This window comes from Ascidiella aspersa, chromosome 3 (assembly GCF_963924565.1).
Source record: "Ascidiella aspersa chromosome 3, kaAscAspe10.2, whole genome shotgun sequence".
Taxonomy (NCBI): domain Eukaryota; kingdom Metazoa; phylum Chordata; class Ascidiacea; order Phlebobranchia; family Ascidiidae; genus Ascidiella; species Ascidiella aspersa.
Genome location: NC_139449.1, coordinates 18,095,768 through 18,111,769, shown reverse-complemented (window position 1 = coordinate 18,111,769; position 16,002 = coordinate 18,095,768). Strand labels below are relative to the sequence as shown.

The 16,002-nt window shown below is 34.6% G+C and overlaps 1 protein-coding gene across 1 annotated transcript; it reads right to left on the bottom strand.

The window, feature by feature from the left end:
- Positions 1 to 302: 302 nt before the first annotated feature.
- Positions 303 to 15,710, bottom strand: LOC146160519 (FACT complex subunit SPT16-like). Its single transcript, XM_083385926.1, has 24 exons — positions 15,572 to 15,710; positions 15,392 to 15,490; positions 14,001 to 14,084; positions 13,357 to 13,491; positions 13,097 to 13,189; positions 12,848 to 12,994; positions 12,462 to 12,613; positions 11,776 to 11,948; positions 11,448 to 11,612; positions 10,969 to 11,147; positions 10,493 to 10,585; positions 10,052 to 10,167; positions 9,679 to 9,835; positions 9,423 to 9,487; positions 9,265 to 9,327; positions 8,362 to 8,497; positions 7,923 to 8,049; positions 7,319 to 7,437; positions 6,739 to 6,864; positions 4,611 to 4,799; positions 3,371 to 3,540; positions 2,409 to 2,538; positions 1,509 to 1,716; positions 303 to 718 (listed from the first exon to the last, which is right to left on the bottom strand). Exons 1-24 carry the CDS (start codon positions 15,635 to 15,637, stop codon positions 612 to 614), a joined length of 3,099 nt encoding a protein of 1,032 aa, XP_083242052.1. The 5' UTR covers positions 15,638 to 15,710; the 3' UTR covers positions 303 to 611.
- Between the last annotated feature and the right edge of the window lie 292 nt (positions 15,711 to 16,002).

Here is a 16,002-nt window from a genome sequence, read left to right as displayed (position 1 = left end):
TCAAGCCTCGGTACTGCACAACATTTGCCAGGCGTTGAAAACAGTATTTTTAAAGTGACCGTTATTTGCCAAAAAACAGCTCTCATCTCAAAATGCTAAGATTTACCAGTTTACTTTATGGCATAACTAAATAAGTTTTGCACTAATCTGAAATTACCTTTTGTATAAATTATCATATGAAAAGCAGTGCTCGCCAGATCTACGACTGCGATTATATCAACCTCAACGAAAAAGCTTCTTTAAACCGACTGAAAATATTCACATGAAGTAATATTTTATCACCTCTACAGTAGAATCCAACATACAAAAAAAAACGTTTTATTAACAATTAGACCAATTTTCGGTATAATCCAAACTGATAACAAGACCGATGAATAGCTTTCTGAAAAAACAACTGTTGCAGAAACATTACGAAAAACATGGAAACGTCGCGTAGAGTGGAAATGGCAGTAAGCTTTAATTTACTTTTACGGTGAACTCGGATAAGGAAAAGTATAAAGCGTAATAGCAAAATAGAAAAGTCTCCCGGAATGCAACTAGCTCGACTGGGTTTTGGCGAATTGTTGCCGATGTGCGTCGTACGCGAGCAATTAAGTGGGAGGAAGGGGGGGTCAGCGCCTCTTCTTCTTGAACGACTTGCGTTCCTCGCTATGATCATGCTTGCGTTTGCGCGCCGCAGAGGGAGGAACGTCTTCGTCCTCGTCGCGGCGTCTGTCAGCTGGGGAAACACGGCGGTGAAAGATGCTGTTACTAACATTTCAGAAGATTCTACACAGGTTACACAATTGTTTGTTTTACAGTAGTGCTCTTAGACAGAGTTGTTGGACAAATGGGAAAAAATTTAACAGTGTTCAGAAACAATGCTAACTTGAAAACTCGAAAACAATTCTAACTTAATAACTGTTTCAAAATATTCACTTAACGCACTAAATTATTATACAATTCAAAAATTCGATTGAGATAGCCAAACCTTTTATGTAAAATTTCACTAAAATTAACATATACCACTAATATTGAAAATATATGTTTTAAAAAAAACATTGTTGTACAAGAATGTAATAGAAATAAAAAGCCGTTTTGAAAATTCAACCTTGTTTTACATCGTACCCTAACTAATTTGAAAATACAATACGGTAATCCAGTAGAACTCGCTCCAACATCTTTTATACGCTGGTAAGAAAAAATAAACGAATCTAAGCTACAATAATATTTCTCATACAATTCAAAAAGTTTTTTTTTCCAGTTGGCAATGCTCACCAAAACACTTAGCTAGCTGTTTAAATATAATGATGTGGTTTAGATTCCATGCAGTATTAGCAGCAAATGAAAAAAATGCTTTCTCCTTTGGACTTATTGAACTGTTTCTCAACCCACCGTTTATTTACTCATTTATTGTCATGCCAAAAATATCCCATTAAAACTCCTCAAGCAACCAATCAGCTTTGGAGTTGATAACTTGCTGATTTACAATCTCAGATCTAATCGTGTTCGGTACTTATCCCGTTCACCTTTCCTGGCCTCCTCCTCCAGCTCATCCCAATCCTTGCCGCTCTCTTGCTCGCTCCCGTCCGACTCTTCCTCGTCCATTTCATCCGACTGCTCGTCGTCGCTCGTGTAATCCTCGTCACTGTCCGACTCACTCCCTTCTCCTTCGCCCGAGGCCGATTCTTCTGGGTTGAAGTCGCTCTCGCTCTCGTCACCATCATCGTCCCCGTCCTGTGAGATAGAGAAACTGGTTACATTCGATTACGACCAACTGTCCTAAATCGCCACAATGACAACGTGGAATTCTTAAGATTGCTACATTTAACCGGTTCTCATAGCTGTTATTGCTCGTGCAAACCAGTGAAACGAGTTGGTTTCCCGAAAAGGGTATTTTGACATTTTTTGGGGGAATTGAACAACGATATGAGAAGCTATCTTTGACCGTTAAATAACGAAAATATACGCCGAGTCTTGGTCTAAACCAGTGGTCGGCAATCTTTGTTTGTCTTTTTTAAAGGCCCGCTACGTAAAACCACTACGAACAATGGCGGATTCAGGATAAATATCACACGGCGCCTTGATGCCCAAAACGCTGCCATATCATACCATAATGTAAAACATCTTAAAACAAAGAATATACGCGCAAAGCGCTAAAAAATTTTCGTTTACCTATAGTTAAAGTTGACAAAAAAATATAGTCTGACAGGCTTTCAGGACAATATTTGGCACGTGGGCCTTTTCAAGCTGAGCAAATTTTAAAATTCTAAGCCTCGCCAACTTTTAAAACAAAGTGCAACGACATGATAACACTAAACTATTTAAAATAACTCGAGGCCGACATATGGGCCGCGAACACAGTGTGCCAACCACTGGTATAAACGAAAAGCAAAAACAGTATTAAGTAAATATATCAATGGACCTACACTATCGTGTGGCTCAAGGAAATCCCATCCTCCCTGTTCAAAAAACGCCTCCGGATCATCGTTAATGGTCTTTAAGATCTTGCTCCAATTGAGTGACTGGACTCCCTCTGTGTAGTGAATGTCGCAAGAACTGCGGGGCATAAAGTGAATTAGAGACTGTTATTGCAGCCAAACTTCCCTTGCTTTGGATATGTAATGGAATTACAAGTTTCATTCAGTTTTATTATTGCTTTAAATTGGTTGTACACTCCCCCCCACCCCACCCACAAAAAAGAGACTTTTTTTAAATTATTGTGCCACAACTAATTTCGTATGAAAAATATATTCTGGAAAACAATAACTTATAACAGCTGTCAGTAAGACCTGATTGTCAGTTGAGCAGCGGAGCGACTAAACAGAGTTTCCTGTTGGCGGCAAGCTGCGCTCAATTAAACGAAAATGAATAATTGGCCATCAGACAACCGCCTATTCTGTCGCCAGAAAACGTTGCCTGTTTTTAGTAGAACAAATACTTTATGCGGGTGTAGTTATCGTTGGCCTGTGCGATTCCAGAAGGGCTTGATCACAGAATACACATTGTGTATATTAAGATATGTTTCAGTTGCCCTTTTTAATAGCAATTAAGTTTAATTTGTATTATAAGATGTGGGCCGTAATTTATTATAGTGGAGGTTTCTTTTGACTAACAAAAAAAGAACTAACATAGATTTGATCACACTACAGCTGTCATGCAACAAACTAATCAGGCAGCGCAATTTAAAAGACATGCATCGAATAGGGTTACGACGCGTGTTCTTGCATAAGGGTATGTCACAATCGTACACGTGTCGTCAACGTCACACACTACACGCGCACTCGACGCACTCCTGTGAAGCTTGGGAACACACCCAGGTGCGGCATAAGTAAACAACCAGCGTGGAAACACAGGACCGAGAAACCGGTCGTAGCCGGTTGGAACTCACTTAAGCCAGTCCTTGATTGCGTCGAGAGACTGCATTGGGATCGAGTTGATTGTTTCTACCTTCTTCTTGTAGTCTTTGAACACGATCACCATGTCGCAGCTCTTGAGGTGAAACTGGACGCGCTCGAAGTGAACCAGCTCGATGTTATCCAGGGATGCGATGAATGCCGGCTGAAGAAAAAAACAACGTATTAAATCCATACAACGGTGGAGTCTTTCGTACGATAGTCATAGTCTGTAAAGGTTTGCAGATGACTGAACAAAGTACAGGACTTGAATCACTAAGTACGTTAAGCTATTAACACCACGAGATGGCAAAAAGCGTACAAAAATCGGTATTTTGTTGTTGCTGAGATACATGTAATTAAGTTTTTTTAATAACCAAAAAAAAAAAAAATGTTTGGACAAAACGCACACAACGACAAGTGTCCTTCATTTACTGATTTAAAAGTAGACGATTTTAAATCTTGTTCTGTCATAGATATTTCTGCTTATATGAGTTTTATGTCGTTGGCCTTAATACTATGGTATTATAGAAAATTCAATTCAGCTTTAGATTTTTTAGTTTATAGCAGTGGTTCCGAACCGTTTGGACGTACGGCTTCCTTTATGAATCAGAAATAGCTTGTGACACCCTTGTTAGCATTAAGTGGTTTACTGTGATGTCATAATAATCGAAAACACCAAAAGCACAAGGTAACAAAAATATCTTGATTTATTGCACCTCAATCGTACGCACAACTTGTATCAAGAAGCTTACCAATAGAGGAAAAATTGAAATCCCTAAAAATTTGAAATATCTTTCGGCACCATGCATTAGAAAGCCACCCAAAGGTACCACGCTGGGGAACTACTGCTTGTATAGGTTTAATTGTGTGTTCCCATCGGCCGATATTTTGCTTTTAGGTATTCAGCATAATGCAAATTTGACAAATAAAATAAAGTTGTATGATTGAACAGTTATAGGTAAACAGAATGTTATTTCTATTTTATTTGTAATTTATTTAGTTATTAGCATTAGCATACCACAGGCATACAAAAAATCGGCCGTGGAACACTAAATGCTAAATTGCTTTACGGGGAACTTTGTTTAGTTTTAAAAAGTATAAGATTTTTATTTCTGCGAACGTCTAAGACCAAAAACCGTTCCAGGCACCAAAAGAAGGCTGATGAAAGCTCAAATAAGACTGAACTGATTTTGGAATAGGGCCTCGTGATATGTTTATGAAAAATAGAATTACCCATTCGACGATGTTGATGAGGGCGGAACTGGTGGGTTGTAGAAGGCAGGTGCTTCGGAAAGGCACACCAAAGAAGGAGAGGTCACGAAAGGGGGAATCAAACTCAACTTCACCCTTAGAGATGTTCTCTACCTTGTCGACAAAGCTCTTGAACACCGTGTTGAGCTTGTGACGGAGTTCACGTTCTGCCTAGTCGAACGAGAAAACATAAATGTACAGTTATGACAATATACATCTTGCGGTAGAACCGAATGTGGTTCTTGGCCAGGCTGGCAGAATCTTTGCCTTTTGCTGATAAGAAAAATATATTATTGGTCTCTTCTCTAAAGTTAAATGCTGTGTTTGCCTAACAAATGTATAAACAGTGCCAGCACACTGCACAAAGTGCACATGTATCCTTTTACTCCGACAGTGTTGCATAGATAAGCTGTTTTAAGCGAACTCATGTGCAAAAATGCAGTTCAAAACCAGTTTAAATGTGCCAAGCATAAAAAATAACATTTATATGTTTAAATTGGCAAAAAAGTTCAAGTGACACATTATGCACATAACAGAGATTTGCATATTGCTTAAAATAATGGCATTTATAGCTCAGTTTAATGGAAAGTGTTTGCCAGGGTTCCAAGTCACACAGCGCAAGCCATAGTATGCATTGCGCTTTTGTGTTGAATAGACTTGTGCTGCCATTGTGCTTTTTTGAAATGATTTTTTTAAACTTCTTTCATGGGTTTTCTGGCTGATTCTTCGCCTACATAGTCACCAAGTCGCCAGCATTATGCCATACTGTTCTTGGCCACTGTGTTTTTTCACTAATCGCCTAACCCTGTTTCAACACGAGTGTGCTTACAAGGGTCTGCCACACAAGTCCCTTGGTCGCAGAACCGATGATTTGTTTACAGCACAACAAACCTCTACAATAATTTAAAAAAACAAATTCATGGAGTTGTTTAGCTTGCAAAACGACCGACAAGTTGGACGCTTGGACGGCAGCTTTCTAAAACGTCAACCTTTCTAATGTTTACTAACATCAAAACTGTTTTAGCGTAAACAAATATACCTTTAAAAGGACAACTGTTGTGTTGCATAGTCGAAAAGGATGTCAATAAGAGATTAAAAATCACGCGTTAGGAATTATTAGCCTTGTGATGCCTTCGTTGTTTTATTGTTATGATATTAACACCGAAAGTTTCCATATGTCACTTTTGGTTGTACATAAAAAAATTGCTTTTGCAAGCGCAAACTAGAAAACATGCTTTAACAAATAAAACAACTTTAAACAAAATAAAGTTCAACTCAATTTAAATAAATGGGTAAGGAACAAACAAAACTGTGTAGCTTTTTAAAAGAAGTGAAAGGTAGATAGATTTTCAAAATTAATTCTAATTATAATTATAGTTACTAAGGATGTAGTATTTTCTAAATGCGACATGGACACCTTTTTACATTAGTTATTAAATTACATCCCTAATAGTCAAATTTTGAAAAGCTTGAATATTAGCTGCTGCTGGTTTACATCACTTAAGGTTAAACAGAAGCAGCAGTAGTTTGTTCGTCGATTTACCATATATTTCACCTAATTTCCAAACAACAAAGCAATTAACCTTTAAATACACCTGGTAGGTTACTACTCACAAAGAGATATAAAACACCAATACAACAGTAGATTAGCTAAATAATTTCATTAGGTATTTGTTGAAAGTCAAAGAGGCGACGTGGCCTCCGGGTATAGTTTTTCGGTCGGCCTTCTGGCACACTTGTCGACAATACGATTGTCATTAATTGTGTTCCGGGAAAACTGCTCAGAGTCTGTAAAGCGCGTCACGTATCATACGGGATTTCCAGATAAAACAAGGACACGCGATACTAAATCAGACAGATTATATCGACACGTCAGGTTTTTCGTTAAGCCACGTACAAGGGGAATGTCGGGTCACGTTTCCATTTGACGCTTGACTGTTGAAAAAGCAAAGCACGATAACAACATTTAGGTCTTGGGTGTCGTTAGATAATCCTAAATAACTATACAGATTATTATCGACATTTGGAATACGATTGAGAGCAGAAAATACCACCAAGCAAAACCATTTCCTAAAATCAAAATAGCTTTTTTTTAAAACTTAAATTTTACCTGCTCGGCGTAAAGGTCATCCCGGTCTCGCATGTGCTGCAGTTTTCCCAAGTCCGTTGTGAGCTCTCCCACTTCAGTGTAAAACTGAACGTCCGTCTGTCGTTTCTTGCCGAACATCATCGCGTTCTTTCATGATAGACACAAGGTTATAACCAAAAATATTTGTAGTAATATTATAGGTGCTGAGTTCGAACCTCCCCACAGGCTAGCCGTTTTTTCACGCTGCCCTGATGCTTGCATCAATAATCGACTGTGCGTAAGTACGACTTCAGCTGGGCCAAATCACGACTGAAGAAACGCATAAACATTAGGGATAAACCATATACACTTACAATAATTATTGGGGTTGTAAAGTAACAATGAGGAAAAGGGGTTGTAAAGTAACAATGAGGAAAAGGGGTTGTAAAGTAACAATGAGAGAATTTTAATTCGCATTTCGCAATGCAAAGAAAGTCCAGAAAACTTAGCGCACGAGTTTGCAGATATTTGTGAACAGTAACAAAAACCCGAGAGCTATTTTCTTAACGCGCTCGCAACACAATTGGTGAACACAACACACAGGGCAATTAACATAGGTCACCTTCAGGTGGAAGTGAAGCACGATGATCATTTCGTGGTCGCATGGTTGGAAGATTGCATGCCTGATGTTGTTGTAGAGAATGTCCACCTTGTCGCCGCGAACAGACGTGTAGCGGAACCCTGGAGTGAGGACAATGTGTGAGATAAATGGCTGGTCGGTGCATATTAGGCGCGATGATACGGCACGAAAGTTGTTCCGCGGCACACTAATGGTTACATACTTTTTTTTCGAAACGAATATAAAAGGCCCTGAAGAACAGACACAAACATACACACACACACACACACACACACACACGCATACATTGTGGGGTAAAAAAGCGTTATTCAGTTTAAATGTAAAAGTAATACTTCATTTTGTTTAATATAAATAGCAGCCTTTCTCGGTTTCAGCATAAAATTTTAAGTGTATAAATTGCTTAGTTGTTCTGATTAATATTGCATTAAATGTGTTATTTAAGTATTTAAGAGCGTAATAAATTTTTTTAGTTGAATTACATCTTCATTAAAACTTAAATAGTCAAATTTTACAAAACTAGTAAAAAAAACGCCTTTGAGGCATTTTAAATAAAGACTGACAGTTATGTTGTTAAAAAAAGTGTCACCGTTCGTGTGGGCCTCTAAGTGTCCTTGCATTCTCTTTTGTGCGATGTTTGGCCGAATGTAGAGGTCCTTAAGCTTCGGGTTGACCTTGTTCGGGTTGATTACTAGTTTGTCTTGCTTCACTATTCCCTGTAGATATTTTACACATGACACTTTTTGTAACATGCCGCCTTTCTAACTCACAATAAGTGGATAATTTAATTCAAAAAGAAAAACAGAAACGTTTAAGTGGACCAATTAATTTTCACTTGTCGCAAGCACTTCTATATGAGCTTTGACATTACTACCTTGTCTAATTTTAATTTAATTAAGGAAAGCTGAAAAGGCCTGTAGGTTGCGTAAATTTCATTTCTGTTGACTTAGTTCACGGCATACTGCACTTAGCAGGCAACTTTACAACAAAGATTTACCCCCCCAAATTTAAAAAGTTGCTACACCAACCTCCTTTTCTCGCTCTTCATCCTCCCGTGCTTTGAACTTCTTCTGAAGTTCCTTGATCAGCCGGAAGCTGAGTTGGAGGTTGGCAGCAGGAGGATCCGATCTTCCAGGGACACGACCGGCAAGAGCGCGGTAAGTACTAATTAAACAAATAACAATTTTATGATTTAAGTACAGGGTGTCCCAAAAAAATGTATACACAATAAAAAAAAAATTGTAAAAGAGTGTTTAATTAGAATTTTATAAAAGTGCAAGAAAATCTGCTAGTATAATTATTTTTTTTTTACTGCTTGTTCTCAAATTGGCGTCTACTTTGATCCAGGCACTGCTGACATCGTCGAGCAATAGAATCACACACATTATGAAACACTTCACTTGGAATTTGGGTACATTCATGCTCAATGGCAAAAAGTTAATGTATTAGCTATTTACATTTATTGGAAATAATATAGTCAAAATGCTCGAAAAAAACAAAAAAATTATACTTGCCAATATTCTTGCGCTTTTATAATAAAAACATTTTGACCAAACACTACGTTTACAATTATTTTCATTGTGTATACATTTTTTGCAACACCCTGTATATCAGAATATAATATGTTTGTGCACTCAGCCCCCTCATGGCAAACAATGAATCATATGACCTCAAAAAAAAGCCATTTTAGCGTTATTTAGCAGTTAAACTAACGATGCCCAAAAGGAATGTTTGGGTCACACGGAATTCAGTTGTGAAAACCTATGCTATTAAACTGTTTATTTCTATTTCCAACTTTGCGAGACAAAATATCGCAGATAATTTAAAAACTAACTGCAAAAACACACTTCACAACACTAAATAAACATTTAAAAATAGAAATTTCAAACCCACCAAAGCTCTTATTTTAACTACATAAATTTAATGCTTACAGTTCTTTGATAAAATTTGCTTCGTCAGCGCTATTAAACTTCAGACTTTCCCTTCCAATTGAGCTGAATAAAAAGCAAAACATGTTTATAAAAATGGAAAATTTGTGCACTTCTTGTGCTCATTAGTTTTTGAATGACAAAACTACTTGGCCTTTTACCTTCCAGGACAAAAGAAATTGATTCGAAGATAACAATAGTCACCTTCCGTACTCATGCTGATGTTCTGCAATCAAACAGGTAATATCCTTATAAAATTATTTTAAATGGTTTAAATTTAATTTGATTTTAGAGCAACTTTAAATGCTTAAAACGAACTTGAAACATCTATAGGAAATATTTTTTTTTACAATCAGGAGTGTAGTCGAAATTTTTCATGCTGAAAAAAAAAAACAGCATTTTAGGATACAGATATACCTTTATTGTGGAAATATGATAAGGAGTTGGTATTCCAAACATAGGAAGGACAACCGTCTCATACTTCTTGTCAATGAAAATCTTTAGGTCAAATATGTCAGGCTCCTTCACTGGTAGAAGAGAGCGATTTTTGTAGGCGATGTTGGATTTTTTTGTCCTGAAAATTTGGTGAAAAGGGAAGAATGTTTGTAAATTACTTTAATTGTACTTTAAAAGATGAAAAAGATACATTCATATGTGTAATACATCATTAGTTTTTTTGAATATTTTTTCAAAAATATTTTTATTAAAACAATATGTTTTGCTTGATGATAACAGCGTTAATAATTTACTAAACAAAAGATTTCTTAAATAAAAGCAACACAAAACTAACTTGGACGACTCAGTTGATCCACTATTCTTCATTATGCGCTCTTTAGCAGCCTCATTAAGGGATAGGCTCAACTCCTTCTGGTGGTTTCGACGCTTAACTTCAGTGCTAATTTCTTGCTAAGAATGTAAAAATTAAAAAATGACATGTTACTATGATGCTGCCGGGCATTGTTTCAATAGCAAAAATGCTCTCCGGGCAAAATTTTATTAAAGTGCCTACGTTCCCTATTCAGACAATCTATTTCAGGGCAATATAATTGTGTTACTATGTTGATAATACTGGCTGGAAAGGAATACGCTTTTATCAAATGTAGCTTACAATGTCTCATATCAATATATCCAACACACATATTTTTAAAATAAAAAATTACTAAAGAAATCCTAACACAATAACTCTGCAAAGAAATATCAGTTCAAAAAAATCTGTTGAAGCCAGACTAACCCTGGTTTTTTCCTTAATCAATGCCCCCCTTGCCCCTCTTCCGAGAATTTTATTGGCTTCTTCTTCCACATCGCTTTCCTCTTCACTTTCATCCTAAAATCATGAAAATAAAATCAAAACAGCTTATGCTGCTGCTAGAAAAGTAATATCATACATTTAGTCCCAGCGTTTTGTATTACTAATTTTTGTGTGTTTAAATATGTTTCTATATTTATTGACAACATAAATATTTGCACATATAATCTACTGTGCTATTTGATTTTTAATAAGACTAGATCACTAGAAGAAATGACTACAACTATTCTAAAAAATAAAATATAAAAATAGTGTGGACAAAACTTTAATAAAAGTTAGTTGGCCGAATAACCAACTGTAAAAATTACAACTAGTAAACAAACTATTTATTCATTTAAACAAAAGGAAACAGTATATTACTTTACCATAAAAAACGACATAAAAATCACAAATTGTGATACCTTCAGAAAAATTGATATGTTCCTGGCTTTCTTTTTGTCCTTAGTAAGAAGAGTTGCAGCCCCTTCAGCACCCACAAGCACCATGTCACCAACAAACAAGGCATAAACTTTACCTTTTGCATCAGTGTCATCAGGGTTGCTGAGTTTGGACAAACCAATGTTGATATTAAACACCATACCTGTGGTTTTAATAATGGAAATTGTATAACTTAGATTTGCAAAGGGGTAGCATTTGTGACCCTTATTTGCACATAGCAGATGTCAATCAACATATTGCTTGGCACAATATGCAGTGTGGTAAAATACGAAAAACTAAAATTTAACATGACTAAATTTAATGAAAAAGCACATATTTTTTTACCTAATTTTCCAACTGCTCCATTTTTGCCAGTAATTAGAAGTGAAACCTAATTTCTATGCCAGAGGCATTTCTAAAGCTCCGGTGAAAAAATATCGCATGTTTCAAGAATTTTGTTTACCTTCTTTTGCAACTGCTTCATTTTTGCCATTAATGAGAAGTGAAACTTCCCTAAATTCTATGCCAGAAGCAAATCCAAAACTTCTAGTGAGTGATTCTGCCAGATGTGGTTTTTCCGATTTTACTTTCTTTGCCACAGCATTATACACATCGCACATCTTAACCCCTTTAAAATATTACATCTAATGTTATCTTTATTGAATAAATTTCAGCAAACAAACTAAAAAAACCCATGTTACATTATACATAAAGCTTTTTACTTCTTCAAACACAATTTAGCTGTAAGCTTATATAAGTTTTGCTAACTCTTATAAAACACTAAAACACACCAGGCCTAAGTTTATCGAAAATTAGTTCCTCCAGCTCTAACAGAAAAGTGTATGTCTCCTGCATCTTTTCCGTCGGGTTGACCATTAAAGTTCTCACCACATTTGAACAGTACGAACGATACCGCACCCCAAACATGCAAATGATGCAGCCAAAGTGTAGATTGTTCTTGTCACTGAAAAATATTGTAATAACTTGTTTGCAGGAAAACAGCAAAATGTCTAAAAAGGTTGTGTAGGATAAATCTACAATAATACATGCACCAAACATTTGTCTTCAATTTAAGATATCTGTACATCCCGCATGGTTAATTCATTTTGGCCGGCAGCAATTTTTCTAAAACAAATTATTATTAGATATTCCCAAAAATTATGAACGTTAATATAAAAAAACTTTTTATGTAATTTTTAGCAAAACAATTTTTATGAAGCTCATTACAGTTTTTGTTACATAGGATTCATATTTTATTTGCTAATGATAATTTTGGTAAGAAATGTTTAACGCAAAACTTTATATCTAGCCCTCGATTGCCAATCATTACAGTTATAACATTCATGAAAAACAAATTGATTTTAATGATTTTAGTAATTTTAGAGGTGGTGCAATAAAAAGTGACTTAAGAGGTTTTTTTGAGTCTAGCAGTGCTTAATTTATTTTCTGTTTAGGGCAGATCAATGCATAAATTTACCTGACAACACTGAACTTTAGGTTATAATTCCCCCCGCTCTGAATAATAGGAGGGTAGCAAGTTTCTACAAGACCTGGATCAACTCCCTTCAAATACGACTTATCTTCAAGAGCTTTCTCAATAATTTCAGACATTTTGCTGTGCTTAACTTTCTAAAAGTTAGATAGAAAATAAAGGTCAACTTTATAGTATTTTCTAGTATGTATTTATTTCAATTTAAAAAGTATGTATATAGCATTTTTACATTTGTTAAATCAGTCTAATAATTAATTAAGCAATTTGTTCTGAAATCACAATGTATAATATTTTTTTATGCTAAAAACATTTAATAAACGTGTCAGTGCTCACATTTTAGGTGAGTTTCTACTTAAAATTTATCCACCTACCCTGTCAGCATCAATAACATCCTTAACATTTTCCTTAAAAACTTTGCTGTAAATTTCCAGCGTTATTCCAGCTGCCCTTCTTATGATACCTATTTCTGTATCATCTTTAGGTGCCATGATAAGGCCGAGTGGAGAACTCACATCAACCTTGATAAAAAAGTTAAAGAAATTTAAAAACTAATTTCAAACAGTTCTGATAATATATAATTAGGTATTAAGAATAATTAAACATTTTGTTTTAGGTCATACCATCTCAAATCCAGCTTTGTCCAACGCTTGCTTCCAAGCATCAATGAATTTGGTTGAAAATTTATCTTTTTGAAAATGTCCTACTGTTTTACCCTATAAATAGGTTTGTACATAAATGTTAATATATATATATATACCTAAAAAGTTTTTTGTCAAAACACAAAGTAAAAAGCACTCCTACAGATTTATTAATATTATAATCTATGATTACTTCGATTTTTTTTAAAAAAGCAATAGTTTTAACATTGTTTGCTTTTTACCTTTCCACTATTTTTTATAGATGTTATCAGCTTTTCAAAGCTCTCAGTGTTATCTTTGTCCCTAACCAAAAGAGATAAAGGTGGAATGTCATCTGACCCATCTCTTTTTTTGCTTGCAGCTTTTAAAAATTCTACCTAATAGAATTGTTTATACATTGAGAAAATAATAGGAAAAATAGTATGCAGTAAAAAAGCATGCAGATAATAAAAGGAAAAGGTAAGTTTAAACACAAATCATTAATAAAAATTAAAGGTTAACCAATATAACTTTTTTGGACTGTTACCGCTAATAGATTTTATGTTTTCTAAATGCAATTTCGAAAACGATTTTTTGAATATAAGATATGTTAATCTCTTGATACCTTCAATTAATTAAACATACAAAGATACTACAATTACTACATTCAGTTTATGAACATATTTAAAGATACTACTCTTATTTACTTTGTATAATGCTAAACACAGTAAACCAAACTAAATGTTAAAGCATACAGCCATGCAAAAGAAAGCAAACAACAAATTTGGAAGTTTTAAAATTAGGATACTTTTTAAGGCAAATGCTAAACAATACTTGCATAGCCATATATTGGCCCAAATTTGATTTAACAATATATTAATCTATTTCTATTAAACAACATTAAAACCTTTTTTCTGCTAGACAGAAAGGTGATGCTCTGTTTACAAAATACCATCACAGTGTCTGTGAGCTCATAACCAAAAAGCCAGGTCTGTAAAACAAATATTTTTTAGTTTAATTATACTATTTTTTATTACTTCACTCAAACATCAAATTCAAAGCAACTAGGGATTTTTAAAGCAGAATATTGAACCTTTTGGACAAGTCCAGGTTGGATTAGAAAATCACTCTCATGTTTATCATGTAATTTTAACAGCTATATAATAATATATTCATTTTTGAACAGAGAAGGTGTAGCCTAATTACTGAGTCACTGTTCTTTTAGACAACCAACTACTTGTTGATAACCACTGCCTAACCATTTAGTGTCAAATCAAATGTTGTTGTGCGATCGACTAAAAGTAATGCCAAGTTGCAAAACTAACAATCCATTATAAATACGTAGATTACCAAAGACCAACTTTAGGCCAATATGCAGGTGATTATGCACAGCAGAATTATCAGGCTATTGTAACGCAATAATGGTAACAATTACTTTGTATTATTTGCAGAACATTATAACATACCATGTTTGTAGTAAAGTAAAACTAAACACAATAATGTTTTATACAAATAGATTGAACTTATGAAGAATTTGTTGGTTGAAGTGCACTAACTATACAGGCAAAAAAGTAAGTTTGGGTAACAGGGTAAATAATACTACGATTACAATTTAGATATTAGTTTTGCAAATTACTGCCTTTTTGTCACTAAAATTATATATTATTATTAATCTATTAGCAAAAAATTAGAAATAAATAATTAAAATATACCAGGTTGCTGTATTCTGGATTTGTAATTGCAGATTTAAAATTTAATATTCTAGAATACCTCAGGCTTATATTTTAAACATTCCTAAAGGCAACTGTTGCTTTTGATATTATCCCAAGCAAATAATAGACCATTGTTAAGACATAAGGATTATTTCTTATATGGGTAATCCTGAAATTTGATTGTTTCATGTGTAGTGACTAATTTAAAAAGACTTAATTTAGTTTAGATGGCTAATTGCTAACCTGCCTTATGCTCTTGATACAACGGTGCAAAATCTCAATGATATATTGAATTTGGATGATACAATAACATGAATTAATAACAAGGTACTCAATCGCAACAACACATTGCAGACATATAAAAGATAATTAAATTTTGTTTGACAATACATTTTATGTTTTTATTGTGTTAATTCTAACATTGAAATATAGTACTTTTTACCTCCCGTACAATGTCATATATTGCTACGGATGAAGTTATTATTCCTGTTTCACATAAAATAATTATAAAAAAGCAATAAAACCGTAAGACTAGGTGATTATTAAAATCTGGAATAAAGCAGCCATACATTAAAATCAAACAGACCTGAAGAGTTGTGGTTTTTGCATAAACAACATCTTCATCTGTCCCCATGGAAACAACCAATGCATCGGCTTTGTTGAAAGAGCTTGATGAAATTGAACTCTGGAAAACATAAATGAAGTGCAATAAAGTAAAACTAGATATTAGATAATTCGTTTTACCCAGTTAATTTTATTAACATACCTTCCAACGGGAATAAAACTTCTTAAGACGCTTAAAGAAGGCATCTGTGTCTAATGAAATTGACATTGTCCTTTGTTGCAAATGCCTACTTTGATCGTATTATTCTGTCAGTAATAAAATTTACATAACCACACTGGAAATATGAAAGCACTAATAACTTTTAGTACACAATAATATTGGTTGTTAAATATCAGTCTGTCCCAACCAGCCACATTGGAACATAAAAAAAACTTTGTGGATTTATTTACACTAAAGTTACCCCAATGAAGTTAATTTCCTTTAAAATACTCAAATTTCCTGCAAGTTGTAGTGGCAACTGTAAATAAGTATGTGTGGATTTTTTTTTCACCTGTGCTGCACCTGGTTACCCAAAAGGTATTTTTGTTTACAAACGAAGTTCATAAAATGGCCTTAAAGGATTTTATAGAGAC